Here is a 25,462-nt window from a genome sequence, read left to right as displayed (position 1 = left end):
GAAAGAACATAAAATAAGGATGCTAAACAGCATATGGAAAAGCAAGCTGTGGCCAGTGAGACATCATTTCAAGTCTCAGGTACTGCTACAAGTTGGATGACCTTAAGCATACTATTAACCTATAAAAGCCTCCCTCCCTTTCCCTACTTTAAAGTTGAGATGGTAGTCCTGGAGTTACGATCTAATGGACAGATGGAAAGTCTGTAAACATGACAGATATTCAATATTAGGCTACTCTTCCTCAACATTAGTGTTGGTTATTGAAGACTACACACACACACAAACAAAAAAAGTCTTTGTTTTTGTGGCTAACAAAATTTATTCTGTTTACTTTTTTTTAGGGTGAAAATGGTTTACCTGGTGCTCCAGGCTTACCTGGTCAAAAGGTAGAGGTTTTGTTTAATGTTTTATGTGAACTAGGGAGTTTTTGCAACTTGAAAATTGAATTTGTTCATACTATAATAAAGATTCAGAAAATGTATTTTATAAAACCAAATTTCATCAAAAACTCAAGAAGTTAATGAGGACCTATGGTCTCTTCTCAGAGAGACCATGCTGGGAGAGAGGGCAATCTGAGAACGTGAACAATAGTGCATTCTGAGTACTGGAAATACTGAAAGTGCAGATAGTTTCTCTGGGAACATTTTCACTGTTATTAAAGCTTACAGTGTACAGTGGAATAATTTTTAATGCCTTTGGATGTGGTTATTTTTTATTTATTCTTCTTTTTGTATATTCCAGGTTTATCTCAATATGGTGGTTACAGTGATAAAATATTAAATATTACAAAGTCATTACAGTCTTTTCCAAAACATGTCTTTCCAAATGACAAATGCATGATAAATGAGAAGGTTTTTGCTGGATAGGTTGCTTCTTTCAATGCCCAGCATATTTTTCTTTTAAAAAGTGAACATTCTTTGTACCTTTTTACTGTCCAAAGACTATTTTCTCTTTCTGGGAAAGAGAATGATTGAATTTGACCAGCATAGCTACGAGCATGTAGATTGGTATATTTCAGTTTCCTGGAAGGATGGGCGTCACTTCAGGTGGGGACAGCTGTCATGATACAACCCAGATAATCCCACCACAGGGGACAGCATTATTGATGCAATATTAGATGCCCAGCAAAGCCAAGCATATTATTTATATGTTCTGGAGAAGTTTTTACACATTTTTGCAATAAGGTATCAGAAATTACTAGGCACTAATTTTTTCTGTGTGGCTAAAATATCATTTTAAAAGATATGCATTTGTTTATAGTTAACAGCTTTAAAAAATGCTTCCTTTATTTGGCCCAATAAAGATAATAAGATTGAACTGGCAGTGATGAAATGGTAAGCTTCAGAATTTCTTCACAGTAGTTCTAGACAAAACCCATTGATACAGCATGTGCTGCATCTGCGAGTCAAGTTGCAAGCCAAGGGATGTGCAGATTTATCTGCTGGAAAATAGTTTTGGACTTTCCAGCAGCTGTTTGTGGTGGCTGCATCATGCTGACATTGTGGCTCATGTACTGGAGGCATTTAGCAGCTTCAATGTCAGCTTGAATTAACGGATCAAATTAAAGTTTATATTTTAGGAAAAATGGTAGGAAAAAAAAGATAGGCAATACATTCAGTGGTAAAATTATCTTTCAACTAACCTATTATCCTCCCTGGTAATTTTTTTGAGAGTAGGTAAAGCAAAAATAATTATTTAATCATATATGTGTATATGGGTACCCATTACATGTATTTGTATGTACATGTATCAAATTATACATTCACAAACATGTATACAGTATTAAGTTGGCATTCCTTTTCATATAATTTATATAAATTTAAATTATGCCAGGTGTCACCTTGTAGAGGCATTATAGACAAACTGGAGATAAGAAATTCTTGACCTCTTGTCTTGGTGCCCTGGGGAAATGCTTCCTGAATGCTTTTATGTCAAAGAGTTCCAGAAGTAGAGGGGTGCATATGACCCATCCCCAATAGTCACTTGCTGACTATGTTGTTGAGCGCCTGGCATGGAGGAGGCATCAGTGAATATCTGTTGACTGTATGGAGGGAACATGAGTGCTCTCAAAATCTATACCCAATTGAAAGTGGAAGTAGGCTCATTGCATCAGAGAGGATTTACTGGAAGAAAAGGGGACTTACATTTTTCAGAATAAATGTGGCAATTAACAGCCAGCATCTCTGTGACCACCAGTCCTTTTTGTGGCTGAAAGGCAGGAGAGAGGGACAATGGAGAGCACTGTGCTGGTGAGGGAGCAGGAGGGAGCAGGAGCAGAACTTCATGAAACCAGAACTCATCCATCCTGAAACTCTCACTGGAAGCATGTAGCAACATGAGCTTTCCAAGAAGTGTTTCTCCTGGATCTAGTATAATATAATAAGTAGTGATAATAACAAGAATGACATAGTCTGTGGTAGGCTCTATGCTGATGATATGTTTAACTTTCAAAACAAGTCAATGAGCCAGGTACTAACTACTAGCATACTTATTTTATACATGGGAAAATTCAGGCTTATCAAGATTAAATTGCCTAGAAGCTACTAGAAAAATGTTCTTTCAAAATTTAGGAATATTTAAATTCTGTGTTATTTAATATTGGCTTAGAGCTTACATAGTAGGAATTATTATATTAAACTATTGATTTTTTCATTGTTAGCAACATTATTTTACTTTAAGATTAAATGTATTATAAATATTATTTTCTTATACATACCACACTCCTCTTCTACAGGGAGAACAAGGTTTTGAAGGCAGCAAAGGAGAAATTGGTGAAAAGGTAAATCTCTCTCCTAATATATACATCTGTAAAGATAAATCTTGTTCTTGAAAATATTGTAAACATATCTAGTTTCTAGCTTTTTGTGTGTTCTTTGTAAGCAATTCAATAATTTTATAGGAATAACTAAAAGTATTTACTTCAATTTAATGTGTTTATTATTGTTAGAAATCTAAACTTTTAGGTGGTAGTTAGACATTTCTAGTTAAATTCATTCCATGGATATATAAATGATACAAACATTCATTAAGTGCTATATTTTGTTATGTCATTGGTCTACAATGTCCAAGTATTTAAATACTTTGTTCATATGTACACCTGGTTTATCAGTGAAATTCATAAAGAATAAATAAGAACTAAATGTAACCATCAGGATCTCACAGAAAAGAGAAGACACAATAAAATTAGAATAATGTCAAAGATTTTAATAAAAGGTGGTTTTAAAAGGTATTAGCAAGATAAAAGAAAAGAACAAGGATTTGCAGTATCCAAGGTCAGGTTAAAACAGACTTTTAAAATCCCACACAATTACCCCACCCAGAGGAAGAGAAAACTATATGAAGAAGGCTATAGAAGGAAGTGTGAGGAGCATGAGTCTAAGGCTGTCGATCTCAAAGAGGAACCAGGACAATAAATGCCCCCATCATACTGTCCTTCAGCCTGAGCTCTCATGCTGCTTACTTCCAATGGCCAAACCAAACTGAGAGCAAAGGGATGCTGCCCATGGTGATTGGCCTCCCAGAGACCAAAGGTGGGCAGTGGACCTTGAAGGACTAATATCAGCCCCCTATTCTAAGAGCTGCCATCTCAAGTTAAGTTCTCACAAAAATAAATTCTGGACAGTTCATTTTGAATTTTAAGAGAGTATTTTGTTTTAATAAAAGGCTACCAAAATCACTTGATGGTTCTTAAAAAATATTTAGACAATCATTGTTTTGCAAATGTATGGTTTTATTGAAGTTACCAAGAATAGAAGTGTCTGATCATCTAAAATTTACCTTTAGATGATCATTTGAATCTGTCTGCATTTCAAAAAGCAGAAACAATACCATTCCTTTGTTTCGTTACTTTTGTTATCATCAAATGCCATGAAATTGAACAGCAAGAAGGACTAGAAAGAGGAACAGATAATCTCAAATTAGTGTTGCCTGCATTTAGCTTTCTTGGCAGTGATCAGTTATTTGCTGCTTCAATAAGTATTTATAGAGACAATGAGCGTCTCTTATAATTATACACAAATTACACATGTTGTAAACTACATGATAATTACTTTTCCTCACTGAACTGTGAGGGAGAAAAAAAATAGCCATATCATTACCATGCAATTGAGGAGAATTCCATTAAATTATGACTATTTTTAAAGTGGGTCTTTACTCTTTGAAATCCCTTGAACATTTTTGTTTTATAGTAACAGTCATTGCAAGGCTGTGCCTTTAAATAAATATTTTATTTACACATCTTTTTGATTTATTAGTGGGATTTTACCTGTAGGAATAAGTCCAACTCAGGAAGAGCAGATATATTCACTGTAATTTAGTTACCAACACACTAAATCTTGGTGGTTATTTTGGTATTTATTATAATTGATATTGCTTGGTAATGAAGGGATTCTCATAGGTTACAGGCATATAGAAAAGCATTTGTTATATTTTGCTCCTAAGATTTCCCTTGTAGTTCCTCATATCTATTAACTGTTGTGTTCAAATAGCCAATTTCACCATAAGGTAAAAATATTTATGGAGAATAATTGAAAGATATCAGAAAGAAGGCATCAAATAGAAAAGACAGCACCTTGAATGAGAATCATAACTCCAATGATTTATAGGCAGACATAAGATTCATGTAATAACATTTATGTCAAAATATGTTCTGCATTGCTTGTTATTTACTGTATGTTAAATATTTGAGCCTTTATAGTATTATGTTCTGGAAAATACATGGGTTCTGGCCCATATTGCTTGCATTTTTCCATAAGGTAAATAACTGAGGTCCATTGATTGAATTCTGTTTTTAGAAAAAACTAGTAAAGTCTATGAAGTGCTAACTTTGGTGTGACAACAAGATGAGATTCTTGAATTGTTTTCAACATATTATTTTCTGAACAAAGTTAATCTAAATTGAATTTAAATTTCTTTTGGAAAGCTGAGTACATAATTATAAAGATACCTACATTTCTTCTTAGTTTTCTTTGTTATGCCTTAAACTTTCACAGTTTTGAGTAACACAATTCACTAGTTGCAAAATAAAATAATTGAGGAAGTTGTTCCTGGTCATAGATGGCATATCATGGACACATATGGCTACTGGTCAAAAAATTTAAAAACTGTATCAACTTTGAAAGATAAAATATTATGTGATGATTTCCAGGTGATATTTCTACAAACCAGTGAAAACTAAGTAGAAAAATTTGTTATTTTTTCATTATATATAGAAAACTAGGTTTTAGTCTAACATAACTCAATAGACTGACCAATTGGATCTTCAAAAAGTAGAATATGTATTCCTTAGCCCAGAGAAGAATCTATGTAATCTGAACAAGTACCAAGGACCTTGTTTGAAAGTGCAGTCATCCCTTTGTGTCTGTGAGTCTGATTGGAAGACTTTCCCACAGATACCAAAATCTGCACATGTTCAAGTCCCTTACACAAAATGGTGCATGTAACTCATGCATATTCTCCTTTATTCTTTAAATCATCTCTAGGTACTTATAATGCCTAACAATGTAAGTACTATGCAAATATTTATTATACTGTATTGTTTAAAGAATAATGACAAAAAAGTCTGTACATGTTTAGTAGATGCAGTTTCTTTTCTGAATATTTTTGAACCACAGCTGGTTGAATCCAAGGATGTGGAACCCTCAGATACTGAGCACCAACTGTAGTTGGCCTGAATCTATAACTATTTGTAACAACAGGGAAGAGCCTCGTATATTACTGAGCAAAAACAGTTCAGTCAAGTGAATCCTAAAGTGAACATTATTTTAAGGAGTGGTTAGTCCTTTCATAAATGAGCTACTTGCTGGGCAAGGTGGTGTACACTTGTAATCCCAATGGTTTGGGAGATTAAGACAGGAAGATCATAAGTTCAATGCCAGCCTCAGCAATTTAGTGAGGCCCTACGCAATTTAGTGAGACTCTTTTTTCAAAATAAATAAATAAATAAATAAATAAATAAAAGCTTATTTATAAAAGCTCAGTGATAATGTACCTTTGGGTTTAATCCAAGTAGCCCCCCATCCAAAATTAACTATTTATATTGATACTGATAGGATCCCCCAGAAGACAGCTATTTTTGGTTCACCATGTTCTGATTTATTATTAGGACATAGGAATGAACCTTTCCCATTTCTCCAATCCTGGATGGCAAAATGAAGTATGCATTACTCAAGAATCCTTGGACTCTCCAGTAGCATGGTTCATGACACTGGGGTTTGAGGGACCCTCCTCACATCTGACATCTTTTGGCTTCTCAGTTTCTACAAAAGTAGTCTTTGTGGGATTTTCCTAAGGAAACTAAGGAACCTAAGGTTCCTTCAGTATTATTGTAGGTGCTGAGTGGGCAGTTACTACTAATGAACAAAATGGACAGCCTAACTTTTGAGGTGACAGTTTTCCCAAAATATAAGCTTTCCTAGAAATGACTTAGTCAAACTCTTGCTATATAACCAAATGTAAATGCATTAAATAAGCTCTTAATTAACATCGTGTTAGAAAAAAGACCACTCACTCCACAGATCACTGGAGTAATAATCTTTCCTAAATTCTGAACCTAGGCTTTTACTTTATGTCCTTGTGAAAATAGAGATATTACTTGGTTAAATTTATGAAAACAAGAAGGAAAATAGAGAAAGAAGTGGAAATATCTTCTTCAGTATATTATTCAGTATTTTTAAGTAATTGCTTCAAATTGTACAATTTATTTTGTTTTTAAGATGATTATTTTGTGTGTGTGTTGTCATTCAAGCTCTGACTAACTTGAAGTTTAAAAACTGACTTTCCTAGTTAAATTGACCCTGTTGGTAGATATTTGAGAAAGACAAACATTCAGTGGAAATTGCCCTTTATGACATATTTCCTGATTTATTATTTTAAAATGTAGTTGATTTGGGTTTATTTGAGAGAGGTGTTTATCATAGGCATATATGATAACAAATTCTTACAAGAATCTGAGATGTTTCAGTTATTGTGGACTTTTTTCATTTGGGAAATTGAAATGATCAGGTCTCCTAAAGGTTTCTAAGTTTAGTGAAAACAAATGAGCTTTTCTTCAAGAACTACAATTTAAGATGTGAACAGCATGTAACATTTGATATTTTCTTTAGCTGGGAGTGTCTACAGTTGAGCTATTAGTTTCTGGCTTACTCTCCTTTAGGCTGTGGACATTATGTATTTGACCATCTTGTTTATTGATGTCTTCTTCCATTCTAGGTTAAACTAATAACAATAAAGTGACCACAAAACACACACGCAAATGGTTGCTGATTTAACTCATCTCTTAAAACTTTTGTTGGAAAACTAGTCATTGTGAACTTCCACAATGACTTGTGATTTTGATCATCTTGCTGTTACCATAATGCTGTCTTAAAATGCCACATAATATATATTTAAGTCAAAAATTTTTGTTTAAATGTGTATTAACTCTGGTTTTATAGCAGTTTCATACATTTTCACTTGAAAGAATCCACTGGAGAAACATTTCACTGATCTCTATTCTTTATTTAAAAACACATTTTTAAATTCTGTATAAAATGTGATATTTCAAGTGAACAAAATGATTAAAATGTATATCACAATCTAGGATAAAGTACATGCATATTTACTACCCCAAACTCTCTGGTGTTATTTATATTTAAGCCATATATTCAAACATTTGTACTTATTTTATTAGCAGTCAACATCAGGCAATTTTCAGATGATACAATTGAAATTTCCATACACCAACCAAAAATATAATCTAAAATATATATTTAGGTTGTGTTGGTTTTATTAATGTTGATTTTGTTAGCATTAATTTCATGTGCAGCCTTTTGCCTTTGGTGGTTGCTTTGGAGGATGTAATAGGACTGGAAAAGACTTCCTAAAAATGTCTTTACTCATCTGTTTAGCATCACTATTCCTAGTGGTATATAGTCAAGGGGACATTAGAAGCTGTACTATTGAGCCCATTTTTGTTTTTCTATCACTTTTTATTCTCACCATTAAAATTTTATTAGCACCTGTGATGTGTCACATACAATCCCAATGTACAAATGCTAGGCTAATAAGCATCGTGGACACTCAGTAGTATATTGTTCACTTATTTCTGATAGGTTTCCATCTTATATTTAAGTCATAAACAAAAATACTTCTATTTTTTATACCAGTATCACAAATAAATTGTGTCATCTGCCAGTGAATAACTAAAATATTGGCTTTTCACATTAAATATCATGAGCCAATTGGACAATCACTAGTAATAATTTGCTACAAAAATCAGTATTTCAAATTTATCAGGACATATTACACTAGAAAATATTTTTACTTTAGTCAATTTCTCATTCAGTTGTTTTAATAATGGTACAAAAAACTAGAGAATTTGAAAAGATAGCTGTGATCTTTGGCCACTTAGAATTGAGTGTGAAAATGCCCAAATGAAGAAGTCCATATGATATACATAAACTATTTTTCAGTACATCCTAGGGCAGCATTTAGGTCATTTAGCATGTCCTTCAAGAGACTGGATCATTTTAATTTCTCCAGTTGAGAAGTCCATGCTGACTGAAGCATCTTGGATCCTTGCAAGAATTGGTTATTATATATGATCTTGGTAGGCATCACTCTTGAATAAACCAAAGTCAAGCACATTTCAAACAATAAACTGGAACATACACAGCTAGTTTCTAGAAAAGAGTTCTTCCAAAAAAAAAAGCCTAGATTGCCATTTTATTTTGGATCTGGTGGAGATATATGATGGAATAAATTAATTTACATATTCCTATTTTCTGTGTTCCAATATAGCTCTGCTATGCCAGCTGTGTGAACCTAGACATGCTCCTTGCTTCTTTACCAAGGCCTTTTATAAAATAAAGTTAAAAATTCCTACCTGATAATGTGGTTGTAGTAATTTAATAAACACCTGGTGAATAAAAGATACTCCATAAGTATTAATATAATATCAACAGCCAAAATATGAAGGATAATATAAACTATTAATATCTTCAGAAAAGTATATTTAATGTAATCATTTAAATTTTTAATTTGTGTAATACTAGTTCCTAATTTTCTTAATAGGTAAACAAAATAAAAAAGATTATAGTAGTTAGCTACTGATATGTAACAAATTACCCCAAAACTTAGTGACTTAAAACTACATTCATTTACTTAGCTTATAATTCTATGGTTTAGAAATTTATACTTGGCTTAGCTCAGTGATTCCCCAGTCTCAGCTGGTAATGTCTGAGTTTGCTCAGATATCTCTTCTGTGCTAAGAGGTTGGGTTAGGGTGGCTGGTCTAGGTTGGCCACTGGTAGATAGTGTGTGTCTACTCCAGATGATCTCTCTTCCTCCAGGGGTTTTCCAAGACTTATTCTCAAGGCGAAGGCAGGAAGTCAAAGAGAGTAAGAAAAAGAACGTGAGGTCTTTTGAGGTCCCTGGCTCATAATCAGTATGCTATCACCTCCACCATATTATTTTGACTAAAGAAAGTCCCAAACTGAGCCTAGATTAAAAGACCAGAAAATAGATACCACTTATTATTGAGAGAGTCGAAGTCAGATTGTAAAAGGTATGGATATATGAAGGGATGGAAAATGGGGTCAGACGTTTTGTAACTAATATAACACAAATCATAGAAAAGTCTATTTTTAAATTAACAAATCTCCTTTAGAGTAAAAAGTTTGGATTGATTTATCTACTTTATTATTCTTGTTCTTCAAAGTCCCGAAATATAATAAGTTATGTTTACATACTGAGATTTGGATACTCTGTCAAAATATATTTTCAAATTTGGAATGACAGAATCATTTTATATTTAAAAAGAAGACATAAAAAATGAAATTTTTCATTATACTAGTAGCAGCAAAACAGTATATGAAATAATTTTTAAATCAATAATTTTGTACTTTGATATCATGGGCTTCTTAATTTTAGCTAAAGTAAAGCAGACTAGAATAAATGGTAAAAGCAGGTTAGAGTTGAAATGCCTTTTTGGGATCTCACGATTAAATCTTTCTTGACGATTATGCCTAGTATTCAAAAATGAATGAAAGAATGTTAAATACTGTTATTATAAATACAGCACTTTCCCATCATCACTCTAAAGCAGCTGTCAACATGTCACCTTACTTCCTGTGAATTCTCTCTTGGTTCACCTTGTGGAATTTTACTCAACAACAGCCTGTTATAAAATTATTTCCTGTACCCTGATAACATGTGTAAAACTTCTAAAACTTTTAGTAAGGACCCACTTGTTTGATTTGACAGCTGACTTGAAAAATGAAGAGAACAGATGGAGTCGAATAATAACTATGATTTCAAAAATCAGAACAATTTATCTGTGGCCAGTGAAAATTGGTATGGGAGTAACCATGCCAACTTTCAATTACCCATGGCAGCAGGCAATTGGGAAACGATAACGGCAATCCCATGACTGAGCCAGAGGCTTAACATTAGTCACTACAGATTGTGTGTAATTTTCTTGATTCCTTATAGTACTAGTGAATAATTAATTAATGTGAAACATTTAGCCCTCTATTTTTGCATCACTTGTTAGTAGCTCTAGAAAAATGGAGAGAAAACAAGAGAGACACAAACAAATGAGAATAATTATCAAGGACCAAAAAGTTTTGTGAACATTGAAAATTCTTTTAAAGAATTATTTTCAATGATTGCATACCGTATGAATATATAATATTTAACCATTCCCTTGTTGTTGTAAATTTAGTCTTTTCCCATGTGTGTATTTGGTGATTTGGGCATAGTAAATTTGGTGGAATGAGAGCAGAAACCAGTAGGAGTATGTCGAAGAGTTAATTACTACATAGATGACAGAGTAAAGAGACCATGCAGAAAATCCTCTCAGAACTGTCTATAAAGGATATCAAAGCAATAGAGCAGTAGCTGGAGGGAGTGTGGATTACTGAAGGAAAAAACTTAATACACCAAAATCCAAAGCAAGGTCTTTGATAGGAAACAGCAAGATATGACCCAAAAGCAAAGTATAAACCAAAGTTCTTATAGAGAGGATTACAAATGTCTTATACTTCCTATGGATTAGGAAGGATTTAAAGACTTAAGCCAGTAATAACTTTGTATTTAAGAAAATCCATTGCAATCAAGAGCAAGACAAAGGTCTTACCATTATTTTTTAACAGTATTTTGGAATGACGTTTGTAATGTTATTTTTATTTCCAAATCACAGTAAAATTTAAATTTATTAATTTCTCTTCATTTTTCCCAACACCACTAAACCCTAATTATTAGTCACTCCCTAATTAATCTTCCTATTTTTAAAATTTTTATTTATTTATTTTTTATTCTAATTTGTTATATATGACAGCAGAATGCATTACAATTCATATGACACATCTAGAGCACAATTTTTCATATCTCTAGTTGTATACAAAGTATATTCACACCATTCATGTCTTTATACTCGTACTTAGGGTATAATCTCCCTATCTTTATTCTTGTTCTTCTCCATCCATTCTCCATGTTAAGACCAGATGAATCTTTACAAAACTAATCATTTGTCTCCTGTTTTTAAAACATATTTTTTGTTTCCCATTCAGATCCAGATCACTCACATATCCTACAAAGCCCTGCTGTCTGCTTGCACTTCCCTGCTGGAACTCACCTCTCCTCACACCTGCCCTTGTCCTTTTCTGCTCCAGCCACACCAATCTCTGTCAGCTTGTTGATGCCAGCAAGCTGTCTTCTGTCTCAGGCCTGTCCATTCATGTCTCACTGCTTGTAATGGTTTTTCCATTCATTTGATTCACTTCTATCCATTTACTACATCTTAAAAATCATTTTCTTCAACACTTCCTTTCTTCATGCATCAGTTAAAATTCATTCCTTCTGCCAGGTGTGATGGTACACATATCCCAGTTACTTGGGAGGCTGAGGCAAGAGGATCACAAAGTTGAGGCCATCTGTAGTAACTTAGCAAGACCTTGTCTCAAATTTTAAAAAAGGATTGGGGATATAACTCAGTGGTAGAGTGCTCCTGGGTTTATGACAACCAGTACAGCAACATTAATTAGGTAACTAATTTGTTCCTTCTGTTATGATTTCTCATTATATCTTTAATGTTACACTTCATTTTTAGGCATTTATCATAATTTGTAAGTTTCCTGATGTGATATTTTTGTTTGTTTTTCTGTTCCTCTCTATAGAGTAGAAGCTCCATGAAAGCAGGGACCATATCTGTCTCTGTGTTTTAGCTTAACACCAAACATAATGCCTGGCACATGAACAAACTCAAATAAATAATTCATCATCACCAGGGACTAGTGTAGACAAGGTTAAGTAGTATTTTTATCAGCTTCCTAAAGTATTTGTCTAATAATTATTATTTTGGTGCTGTTAACATCAGCCCTATTTTTTTCAGACCCCTGCTATTTTGAGGTGTAGTTACATGTACAGCATATATAATATTTATACGCATGTACTTGCTGGATCACATTACTTTTATTTGTATTATCCTTGGAATTATGATTCAAAAAATACAATATATAAGATATTAATATATTCAATAGTGTGCTAAAATAGGCACAGAAAAAATTCTTTAACATTTCCATTTTTAATTATTTGCAAATTGCATTGTCTTTTTGCAGGTTCTGTTTATTCTATAAAATAAATAATATAGTTCTTTTAATATCAAATATGACAATGTCTTTCAAATTTAGTGGTGGTGTTAATTGTCATCTACTGACTCCTTTGTCATAATTTTTAGTTGCATTTACAGTGGAATTATGGGTTGCTAATTTAACTGCAATGACCTTGGACTGGTTTTTGTTAAGGAAATTTATTTATTAACTATTTTATGTAATTTAAGGACAAAGAAATAAGGAAATTTGGGGGCACATAACAAGAGATGGGTAGGAAAGATGTGATTCTCATTTGCACAATGATTATGACAACCTGACCTTTGATAGTTTCTTGTTAATCTGTGTTGAATGTAAGAGAATGGGTTTTCAATTTGCCTAAACATTGCTTTTATCTTGCTTTTTACTCCAGCTACCCTGTTTCTTTTCCCCAGGCTCTAGTTGGGGTAAAGAAACAGGGTAGCTGCCTTTGGTTTGGGTTTGCACTCTTTGGTTTTGGCTCCCACTTTCTCCTTGCTCCGGGTCTGGCTGTGCCAAGCATTCAGCTTCCTGGGTTCTCTGCTGGGACCTTCCTCTCAGCTTTTCACTCATCGCAGGACTCTGTTGCTTTCTTTTCTACTTGTTTTACTTTCACTCATCCATATCAGATTTCCTTTTCAGGTTTCTTTCTTTTGTTTTTCATTTTTAGCTGCTTTAAGAGAAGATAATTGTTAGTATAAACGTGTGAATTCAAGAGCAGGTGACTCCAGAGAATTTTTGCATTAAAACAAGAATTATGCAGTTTCCTACTACCCCAAAGTACTTCTGAATGAAACTGAGTTTTAAATTAAGAGTAAGGTAAAGGCAACCCTCTGGTTTGTCCATGTGTTCTTAATGTATTTTTATAAATGTGTTTTTAAAAATATTTTTATGGAATGCATTTAAAATTAGAAATTGCTTCTGCTTAACATAACCATCAAATATTCATTATTTTAACTGTTTTTAGTAAGTCTCAGTTAATAAATGTTTTATTAACTAAATCTCTTTATTGGAGATACATTTCAGATGGTAAAAAAAATTAATTCAATGTCTACAAATATTAGTGACAGGTGCATAATTTTTATTTTAGAGGCTGCTGGCATGTGAACTTCTTTCACAATCAATGTAAAAGCAATTCACTGTATAGGAGTTGCTGAACAAGTGTGTCCCACCAGACTGAAATAGCAGAATTCCAGTGCACAGCAGACAGAGGTGTTGGTGCAGCTGCTCTTCCAAGTGAATGATGTGCAGGGACTGGCTGTGTGAGAAGTTATCATCTAGGCTTATGATCATCTATTGCTTCTCAGTCTAATATCTTTGAGAAACTCTTGTTGGTTTTTACTTTTCCTTGCTAATCCTCACAATCCCCCTTAAGCCACATAAGTAACTTCCTATCAGTGATCTGTTGTAACAGCAATCCAGGGTGAATGAGACAAGACCTAGAAAATGATTAACATGTTGCTTTGTCTTTTCTGCATTTTCTTTATGGCTCCTCATTTTCTGCTGATAATCATACAGTCTATCAAAAATAAAGACAAAATTACAAAGCACTGATGCTTTGGGCAAACATTTAGTGGAATGTTATTTTAAGTACCTGCACTTGTCCAGCCCAGCCTGGGGAGTGTGGCAATGCAGATGGCTTTAGCTGGCTGTGTTCCAGGGGCTCACTGATAGTGATCTTGCCTCTTACTTAAAGTTTACATGTGTGTACAGATGAATCATGGGTTGATATTTTTAGTAGAAACTAAACGGCTGGGGCACACCATAGCATGCAGTAAGCACAAGTCTAATCAAGCATTCTTCCTAAGTTAGTGAGAACTTAAGAGGTCATCTACATTGACTCTCATTTTTTATTCAGATTTTGACAGATGGTCTACCCATTTCTGCTCATTAATGTTAATAATAGAAAATTTTAAGTTCTTTATTTTAAGCCAAAATCTATTCTCTGTATTTGGATCAGTCTTTTCCAGTTCTATGACTGACAACCTTCTGGAGAGTTTAAGACATCAGTATATTTTTCTGAACACATCCTTCCTCACTTCTCAGGTTGGAGTCAGCATTTCATTGTGCTTCACAGATTATAGTTCACTGGTCATCCAAATTCCTCACAGCCTTTATTTCATAACACTGTAACTCAGCAGTATACTGGTAGTGTAATATTCTGAAGTAAATAGATTTTTTTCTATTGTATTTTGAGCAGTGAACAATCCAGGTAGCATAGCAGAGTAAAGGAATTTGTATTTAGCAGACCTGAATCCTAATCTGGTTCCAACTCCTGTTAATTGTGTGTCTATTTCAAAATCTTCTTCTGTAAAAGAAGATAGTGAGGCTAGGTTACCTCTAGAATCACAAATGTTTAGAAACAGATTGAATCTCAAAATCTGTAAGGTGTACATTTCTGATGTTGTCATTTGGTACCAGAGATTGAACCTGGGGTGCTTGACCAGTGAAGCAGATCCCCAACCCTTTTAATTTTGAGACGTTATCGCTAAATTGCCAAGAGCCTCAATAAGTTGCTGAGGCTGGCCTTGAACTTGTGATCCTCTTGTCTCAGCTTCCTGAGCCATGGAATTACAAGCTTATGGCCTCTGGGCTCAACTATAGGGTCTATACTACTTTCAGATAGTTGTTTCCTTGAATCAAAATATAATCATTTACATGTCTATGTGATAACTTTTATTTTTTTTTTTTTTTGAGATTTTTAGCTTGGTAATCCTACTTGACAATTTTTAACTCTTGGTTTTGGAATCTGTTACATTAGTCATCTTTTTTTCCAGCTCTGTAATGGTTATGGATTTTATATACATGAATTCTGTGTCTTTGAGCAACTATTATAAATATTGAACAAGAAAAGCCCAGAGCTCATTGCTGTGGCTTATAGTACATTTGAGTACTATAATTTTCTAGATGACATTCAAACACAAGATAAAATGAGTATGTTTATTTAATCACTACTTGAACCCCAAGAAACAGGATGGTGAGGAGCCTTGAAGTTCCTGGCAGAATCTTCTAACTAGAAGACCCATCTGAACTCTCCAGACCAGAGATTAAAGGATGGCATCCCTTTGAAAGCCTCAGGCTGGCACAAGTAGGACTTAATTAAGCTTTTTCCTGGCATTTTCCAGGAATTCCTGAAGCTTCTTATTTTATTTATCTTGTGATTTATAGAAACGGCATGTTTTAGTCTAATGAGGGAAATGGATTTGTCTTGGTTTATTCTGCTGATTGAGGCCCTAAGGCAACTTAATCCAAATTATCTTATCCTCTCTTAAAGAAAAGAAAGAAGAGGAAACGTAGCCACTTCTTCTGTGAGTCAACAAAATTTAACATTTGATCATCGAGGTCTAAGTGATGAGTTCCTGGCTTTACCTGCTAAAAAATCCAGGGTCATATCTACAAAAGAAACCAAAATTCTACTGGTTTCAATTCCAACAATTTACTGGCTAGATCTCTGTCTTTTCCTGTGATCTTGCTCTTGTCACAGAATCCTCAGGGATTTTCTGCATGTGAACTTCTATGAACTTATCAGTATATGAGTTCAGCCAACAGTGGGCCTTGCTGTCATCTGTCTTATTTCTTGAAAAGAGGGGTAACAGATTTCAGGTAGAATTTGAGCTAACTCATTAAAGCTCTTAGGGTAAGTGTGTTATTGTGTGTGTGTGTGTGTGTGTGTGTGTGTGTGTGTGTATGTGTGTTTCAACCCTGCTGTTGAGAGAGAGAAGAAAGGAGAGGGGAGAGGCAGAGACTTTCATATTTTATCTATTTTTCTCTTTCTTTCTTTCTTCCTTCCTTCCTTCCTTCCTTCCTTCCTTCCTTCCTTCCTTCCTTCCTTCCTTCCTTCCTTTCTTTGTTTTTCTTTTTTTTTTTGTACTGGAGATGAACTCAGGGGCACCTGACCACTGAGCCTCATCCCTACCCTATTTTGTGGTGGTTTTTTTTTTTTTTTTTTTAGTGACAAGATCTCACTGAGGCCATCTTTGAACTGGAGATCCTCTTGCGTCATCTTCCTGAACGGTTAGGATTACAGGCATGTGCCACCATGCCCAGCCTAATTTTTTTAATGTTCATGGAACATTTAGAAAAATTTATGATTCCTTAGCAAAAAAAATAGATTTATTTAAAAAGACATTTTGCAAGACAGGTTAATAATAAATAATAAATCAGGAAATTAAGAAAACATTCACAACTAACGCTTGAACCTAAGAGTAAATGAAAAAGAAAATTCATAGAAATCAATGCACAGGGAAATAAACCAAAACATATAGAACATATGAAAAGCTATACTGAAGGTGAAAATAAACAGTATAAATCTTGTTTATTTTAAAGGATGAAATACAAAATTAAGTTTTTATCATATACAAATAATAAAACTGCCTCCAAATAAAATAGAAGGCAATTAATGAATATGATTATTAAAATGGATGAGACAGAACATTTAAAAACTGCAGAAAGGAAAATAAATTTAAAAACTGGTTTAACAAATAACCAATAAAACAAATAAATAAAATTCAAAAAAGAGGCAGAAACTAAGGAAATAGAAATAGGACAATAAGAAGATATGACCACTGATAGTAGATAGACTGAAAGAATTCAGAGAAAGTATTATGTACAATTCTAACGAAATAAATTTGATAACCTAGAGAAAATGGATTGTTTCCTAGCAAAAATGTAAAAAATTGACCAAAAATGACTGGAAAATATGACTATACTAATTACTGTGGAAGAAACTGGAGAGGTGATTCAAGAACTACCAGTAAATAAAGCACCAGGACAAATTGGTTTTTTCAGCAGGGATTTATCTAGCAGGGATTTGTTTTAAGCCAAAGGAAAGATAGACAGCTTCCAAGAAGTTGGCATAATTTGAATGCCAAACCTAATAAAAAAATAAAAATAAAATAAAATCTTATTTGTGAATATAGGTACAAATATTTTAAAAATAAAATATAATCAATAGAATTCAACTGCTCAGCAAAAGATCAAATGAGATAACACTAGGAAGTCAAAGAGGATTCAAGTTAAGGAATTATATGTCATTATAATATATTAAATCAATACTCATTAAGGTATAAATTGAAGTGGGTTATGAACTTCAATCTAATGTATGAAATATGATATGTCAAGAGCTTTGTAATGTTGTGAACAACCAATAAAAAAAATAAAAAATTAAAAAAAAAGGTATAAATTGAATGATCATATCTAGAGACTGAAGCTTTGTAAAACATGTAATAATCATTCCTAATAAAAATCTCCAAGTAAAGTAGGAATTGAGAAAACATTTTTAATGAAATCCAACAGCAAATATTACTCTTAAAAGGGGCAAAATCAGATTAGAAACTAAAAATTAAGACCTATGGAGGTAAAATTACCATCACTATTGCTTTATGAGAAAATAAAATAATGTGTGTAGTATTGGGAAGAACATATAAACCTATTCCTTGTCATTGAAAATATGACCCTACAGGTAAAAAGCTTAAGAACATTTGGCACAAAAGTTTTTAATTAGGAAGAAAATTTGAGAGATTGGTGGGATGTCAGCTATATATTGAAAAAAGTAGATTTTTGTTTTGTCAGCCATGAACATCTAGAAATGTATGTAAGAAAGAATCTACTGATGTAAGTAACAAAAGAAATAAGAATTTTGGGAAAATTTGAACAGTAAAGAGGATATATATAAACAAAATCAAACAATAGGAAATAAGATCTTAAATTAGCAATATATACAGATAACATTTTCTTAAAAATGACAATGAAAAAATTCAGTGATTCAAAATTAATACATATATTTAATGCAATACAATTAGAATTTCAAGTGTTTTAAATTTTGTTTTACAACTGGATAAAACTTCCTAAAGTATATATGGACAAATAAATACTTAAACATAGTTAAGAATTCTTGAGAATGAACAATAGTAAGTGTTGCTTTCCCAGACTTCATAATATTACATAGTGTCACTATAGTAATATAAATACTGTATCATGTGGTATACAGATTGATGAAATAAAACCCAGACTCTAGCTATAATTAATCAGTGTGTTAAAAATAAAAACAATGCAAATTTTAAAAACTATTTCAGATAGAGAATTTTAATTAAAGTAGACTATAAGTTATAATGAAAAATTTTTAAAATAAAGCACTAAACAGATAAGCTCTGAAAAAAACAGAATCTAGAAATTGATCTCAGATATATATGAATTTAATACATTTTGTATTTTCATTCAGTATTAAAGGATGGATTATTTCATAGATGTGCTGTCAGGTACTACTTACTATCCATGTGAAAAATCTTAAACCTATACAAAAGTAAATTCCAGATGTATGAAAGATTTATGTACACATCAAAACAAAACAAACATTTTGCATTTTTAAAATCTAAATACCAAGGTGTATCTAACCAAGATTTGACACTTAGGAACTATAGAGTAAATGATGTATTATACTTATGAAAATAAATATTTTAATGGTAAAGAATAACAAGCAAAAATTAATTAGAAAGTAAGAGTTCTGGTAAAGTTACAATTACTAGGCAACCAATTAACCTTTGTACTCCTGAGAGTTTTTAAAAATTGATGAGAAAAAAAACTCAGTTTTTTGAGTGGACAAAATCTATGAAAAAGCAGTTCATTAAAGAGCAGAATCAAAATGTTAAACATATAAAAGCTTCTGACTACTAGTTGTCAGTGATATGTAATTTAAAATAATTGTGAGATATGACTTAACACCCATCACTCTAGCACCTGTTGCTGGATGTGATTCAAGGAGAAAGGCATTCCCATACATTGCTGGTGGTATGTGTGGTGCTGCAGACTCTTTTGAAAAGCAATTTGGTAGCATCTATTAAAAAATGAAAAATATCCTTTTATCTAGCAATCACCTTTTGGAGAATCTGATCTATATAAAGTATATCAAATGCATATAATGGTATTTATTTTTTTAAATAGTGTAAAGCTTTAACTCCTAATACAAATGCAATTAAATTCAAGCATTTAATAAGTTCCTAGAACAGTGCTTCTACAGTTGGCACACAAATGTCATAACATAAATATTAACTTAGTATACAAAAACAAATCATATAGAGGTCTTACTGGTATGGAATGTGATGGTGTTTACCAGACCATGATTTATAGAGGCTGGAAACTGGAAACAGTGAACATCATTAACAGAAAATACTTGAATAAATTATGATAGATTAGTATAAAAGTTTTATGGAACTATTGAAGAGAATTAGGACTCTATTGGGCATTCTAAACTGATTAATTAGTAATGTTGAGGGATAAAAATAAAAAGCAAAAAAGTATATAATATAACCAGTTTTAAAAACAAAAAAGATAATCTATGTTGTCCATGTATACAGTTGTAATCACATAGTTTAAAGAAAAAAATGGAAGGATGTATACAAAGTTGACAAAAGAGAAGAGTTAAAAAATAGATTTAAAAAAAATGGCAGAATTTTAAAAATAAGGTCAGAATAGTATAATTTATTGTTAGATTTCAAAACATAAACTTTTATATGCTTTATGTTTTTAAAAGTATTTTACATTTATTTTATAGTTTTTATATTTATAAATTTCATATTAATAAAATGTTTGGATAAACATACACATTTATATTATAGATAACCATAGATTCATATACTACATATATTATTATTCATGTATAAATATTTCACAAGTAAACATTTCAAAATCTGTGCTAATGTGAAGATTTATGTGTGAAGATTTATGTGTTCAAGCATTAAAAGCTTCTAACACAAATGCAATCAAAGAGGTTTTAGGTAAATTTTTAATTTAAAAATATAGCACAAAAGAAATGGACTGATCCTAGGAAACTCAGCTAGACAATGGCTACAATATTCACAAATTAAAATTAACTAGGATCATAACAACAATATTGGCAGGATTCTTGCCATTATCACTGCCAGCATACCAATGGCAATGGGAGGATAATGGCAGAAATGGGAGAAATTTAACAAGAGTAGAGAAAGAAGAGAGAAGTGGGGGAGGATTATTCTCTGTTGTGGTTCACTGGTCTATTTATTTGCCTACATTTCTAACAGTGCAACACTGCCTAAAAGAATAGCATTTATTCTAAGTATCCAGTAATGAAAGTCCTCCATCATGCTCTTTAAAATAGTCTCAGATGATCTAGGACCTTGGTGTTCATATCCATTTTAAAATCAATATGTCAATTTCCATATTCACACATATATAACCTCCCAAAATTTTGAATGAGTTTTTTTTTTCAGCCTGTAAATTCTTTGGGAGGAATGTACCCTGTCATAATGTAGAATCATCCAATTCATAGTATATCTATTTAGGTTGTATTATCTCTTGGTAATATATTGTAATTTTCACTGTAGAGTTTTTACATAACCTTTATTAAAATGATTGATAGGTATTTCATTTTTTATGTTGTTTTAAACAATTAAAATTATAATTTCCAGTGGCTTCTATTGAAATACACTTATTTTTGTTTTTTGATGTGTGCCTAGCATCTAATTAAATGAACTAATTAATTCAAAGTTTATAGGATAGTATGGCAAATGTGGATAAATAGATCTGCTTCTTCCTTTCCAGTTCTTGTTTCTGATTTGCTTTAATTGCCATGTTCTTCTTGCTAGGACTTTCCCACTCTACTGAATAAATGGGCTATTGTGAACATCTTTATCCTTTTCTAGATTGAAGGGGAAGGAATTCAATATTTCATCAAAAGCTATGTTGTAAGTTTTGGTAGAGAATCTTCATCAGCATAAGAATATTTAAAAAATTGGCTTAGTTTTCCTTAGATAACAGAATCAGATAACTGAATGCTAAAAATCTTTTTCACATCTGATAAGATAGTAACATAATTTTCTTTTTTCTGTGATGTAGTGACTTATAATGTTTGCTTTTCAAGTGTTAAACCAACCTTGGATTTCTGGAATAAAATTCATTCATTTATGATGTATTGTTTTATATGATTAGAATCAATTTGCTGTAATTTTGATTAGGAGTTTTGCATCAATGTTTATGAAAACTTAAAAACTCCTCTTTTTTTTGGTAATTTCCTTGTAAAGTCTTTGGTATCAGAATTTCATGGGACTTTTAAAATAAATTTAAAACTGATACCTCTTTAACTATTCTGTGAAAAAGTATTTGTAATATTTGTGTTATTTCCTTATTATATCATTTTAGAAATTGACCAGTAAAGCCAATAAGATTTCAAGGTTTCTTTGTGAAAATATTTTATATTATGGATTTAATTATTTATTTAATTGCTTTATGTGGGTTCCTCCTGAAAATGTAAAAATTTTTGTTCTGATGTTTACATTTATGACTAGAGCACCATAAAATTTACAAATTTCTCTGTATCTTCAGTCAGTGCCTTCCTTCTCCGAAGTTGCAGATTTTAATATATTTTCATTTCTTACATCCCTGCCACAGAATTATTTTTCTTCGTTTTTACCTTCATATTATTAACATATTTGTTGCTGTTATTTAGTTTTAAAACCAACTTAAATTGGTTCTAAACTAATCTTTTAAGATCTTATTACAAAAGCTAAATAACTTACTATACCAATATCATCACTCCCTTTTTCTCTCCTTTCCTCTTCTAATTTTTGTTAGATATATAGCTTTAACATTTTCTGTATTTACTTCTTTTCTTCAACCACAACATCTGGATTTTCTTTTAATTTTAGTTGTATGGTTAAATGAAATCTGTGTTCATTATTTTCTTTTGCCAGCAGTTTGCATGATTCTGTTGGATAGCTCATGTTTGTCTCCTTACTAGGTACTTTTTGCAAAATATATATGCAGAGTGTGTGGAGGTTCCCAAAATTTGCTTTTACTTTACATATTAGTGACAATTTAGTTGGATTTATAGCTTTTGGAATATTATGTGTTTCCTTGGGGATATTTTGCTGAATATAGCTATAGTCTATATTCAGCATTAAATGTTGTTTGTTGTGATGCAATTATTCGAGACCAGCTAGTCCAAAACTTTTTCCGTATGAGATTGTAATTTTCTTCACTTTAAAGAAAGTCATAATGTAAATATAAGGATAAACAATTTAATTTAAAGGCTGCATTTGATAGCTGTTAGCATTTTCAGGAAAAAAATATTGTCTTGGGTTTAACTTAGATAAATATAAAAATATATTTTGAGGAAGAAATTATTTCCATGAACATTATAAGACTCGAAAAAAATTCCACACTTTTGGAATTTTGATAGTACAAACTTAAAAGGTCCATTCAATCTAAGTTTTGTGGTGTGGATTGTTTTAGAATCTTCACATTAAGTGGGTCTACTAGTTTGAGTAGCCAGGTTCTGACTTTCAGAAGTAGAAACTCTACATGAATCTAGGGAATATAATGCCAAACATAGAAGCAACTCAATTTCTTTTACTTCTCTTACCATCCAGAGGTCCCCAGTCCAATGGTGAATACAGCCCTGTCAGAAAAGGTGACAGCAAAGAATGAGAGAAGACTCAGGGACATTTTATTTAGGACTATTAGAGAGTAACTTAGAACAATTAAAAAAAGGGATATTAAGAGCAGAAACTAGAGACATGGCAATAAGAATGTTAAAATATGATTTTTCAAAAATACCTGAATGTAACTGCAAATATTCAGGATCCTGGAATCCGAGTTCATTTCATCATTACTGAACATTTTCAAAACGTCTTTAAGCTTTTATTTCTTTGCCCACAAAATTATGGAAATTTCTCTTATTTCAAAAATTTTTCTCACAAAAGTCTCTCCTGGGAGTCTTTGAGAGTTGAGATCATTTAAAAATGCATATTATTAATTTTGCTGAGTTAATAGCCATGATGGTCTAGTAGTATGTATAATATTTATCAGGGGACATCTTAAAATGCATATTACCATAAAGTGCATATTTAAGAACTTTCTACCTATGTAAATTGAATTTAATAGATTACAACAACTTCAGTAGGCCCATTAGGATCTTTAGAAAACATAGTTCAGGGCCTTATTAAAACTATATTCTTTCCATATCATGTTTTTCTTAGAAAGTTCATTCTAGTTAAAGCTTGAATCTGTTTGTCTTGCTTAGTCATGAAAAAATAAAAATAGAAAAATAAAAATTTTCAGTAAGACAGTCTACTAATTGGGGAAGGAAATAAATCTTCTAGTTAATTATATTGTTTTTAGATTAAAATAACACACATAAAAAGTGTCAATTAAAAATAATAGCAATCAGTAAATCTTCTAATGAATTAAGTGTTACAGTGTATAAAATAATCCTCCTTTTATGTGTCAGATATGTGAGGAAATGCATACTTTAGTTTAAGCTGAGGCTATTGCTAATTGCTAGTGGATGTATTTTAATAAAAAGTATCAAATGCAAATTATATACAGTGTTTTCCATGACAAGGTTTACAGACCACCTAGGTCCAAATCTCCTGGGTATTTAAATATCTGTTTCTGAGCCCTACTCTAGATCTACTTGATCAGAAGTCTAGCATAAACAAGTTTGTATTGTACTAAATGCCCTCAGAGGTCTTGCACAAGAAGAAAAGTTTGAGAGCAGTGGAGATATATGTGTGTGTGTGTGTGTGTGTGTGTGTGTGTGTGTGTGTGTGTGTGTGTGAAGTCCTATCAGGAATGTGCTCCCTGCCTATACACTTGGATTGTAAAGTATATACTACAATTCCTTAAACATTCTTCAAAGAATGCTTATTTTGAAATTGGTCTTGGTCTCCATTACCCACTTTGGACTCAGAATGGAAGCCACCCAGCTTTGTGGCTCCAATTCTCATCTACAGAGCTCTAACTTTGTAATATCAGTTGGGAAATATATTAAGTACAGATTTGAATGCAACTATCCACTAGAAATTCTCTTCACTTCTAAGATTTTGGGTAACATTTAAAACCTATTTTGATGGTTCAAAATTTAAAAAAAAACACCACCCCAAAGCTCTCTGCTCAAAGCCTGTGGATGTTCAGTGATGATGACTTATTAACATACCACTACAAAGTAAAACACAAGAACTCAAAACCCTGTCAGGTTCTTTCATTCTATGCACTTCCTCTAAAATGAAATAAGAAAAACCAAAATTATATTAACTAATAATCCTGTCTCTAAATTTGTTTTTCCTGTTTTCTGTCTTTTTAGAAATGCAAACAATAGCCCCTGGATTAAGTGAAAATTGTGTCTGTGGCCTAGACACAAGGCTACACTGGAGGAAAATTCTTCCTTTGCTATGCAGAATCATCAATTCTCATGATTAAAATAAATTTGAAATAAGTCTCACACTAGAGGCTTAAATCCTTTACAGGATTGCCTGTTTACTGGTTTCACAAACAGTACAGTGTTTATAATGTATAGACTCACCAGAGGCCCTTATGTGCTTGCAGACATTTTCCCTAAAGTTAAAGACATAAGTGCCACCATGTGTGTCTCTGCTTTTCTGTCCACTGGCTTCTAAGCCTTGAATCTGACAATGCCTCCCAGCTGTGCTTAACTGCCTTGTGTGGTTGGTTCTTGATTGTTGGTAAGAATTCCCAGCTGTGCTTACTCAGGAGCCCTCTGACATTCTTCCTTCTCCAGAGAACCCCTACTGGAATAGAGTTGTTAATGCCATAAAAGTACCCTATAAAATCTATTCAAGTAATGAGTTTTCTCAGCCCAAGGTTGCAGTAAATAGAAAATGTGGAAAGTTTGAAGTTAAGTATGAGCACCTAGTTCTGACATGGGAGGAATAAACTGAGTATGTAAAAAGATAATTATTTGGAAACTTAAAGCTGCCAACTAAATGATCTGACTCAAACAAATTCCAGAAAAGACTAAAAAATGCCTATTGGTTCTGCTACAAGAAGCATCTTTATTTTTAAAAATTCAATCAGAAATTAAATAT

General features: G+C 32.4%; 1 protein-coding gene across 3 annotated transcripts in view; it reads left to right on the top strand.

Annotated features, from left to right (window-relative positions):
- The window catches only part of Col19a1 (collagen type XIX alpha 1 chain), a 315,752-nt gene that overhangs the window by 85,236 nt on the left and 205,054 nt on the right, over window positions 1-25,462 (top strand). For all 3 annotated transcript variants that reach the window (XM_078019810.1, XM_078019809.1, XM_078019808.1), the window contains 2 exons: window positions 342-386; window positions 2,735-2,779. In XM_078019810.1, the coding sequence (XP_077875936.1) occupies window positions 342-386; window positions 2,735-2,779 (90 nt within the window). The remainder of the gene's footprint in view (window positions 1-341; window positions 387-2,734; window positions 2,780-25,462) is intronic.

Source organism: Ictidomys tridecemlineatus, chromosome 8, assembly GCF_052094955.1.
Source record: "Ictidomys tridecemlineatus isolate mIctTri1 chromosome 8, mIctTri1.hap1, whole genome shotgun sequence".
Classification (NCBI taxonomy): Eukaryota; Metazoa; Chordata; class Mammalia; order Rodentia; family Sciuridae; genus Ictidomys; species Ictidomys tridecemlineatus.
This window is presented reverse-complemented; position numbering and strand designations above follow the sequence as displayed.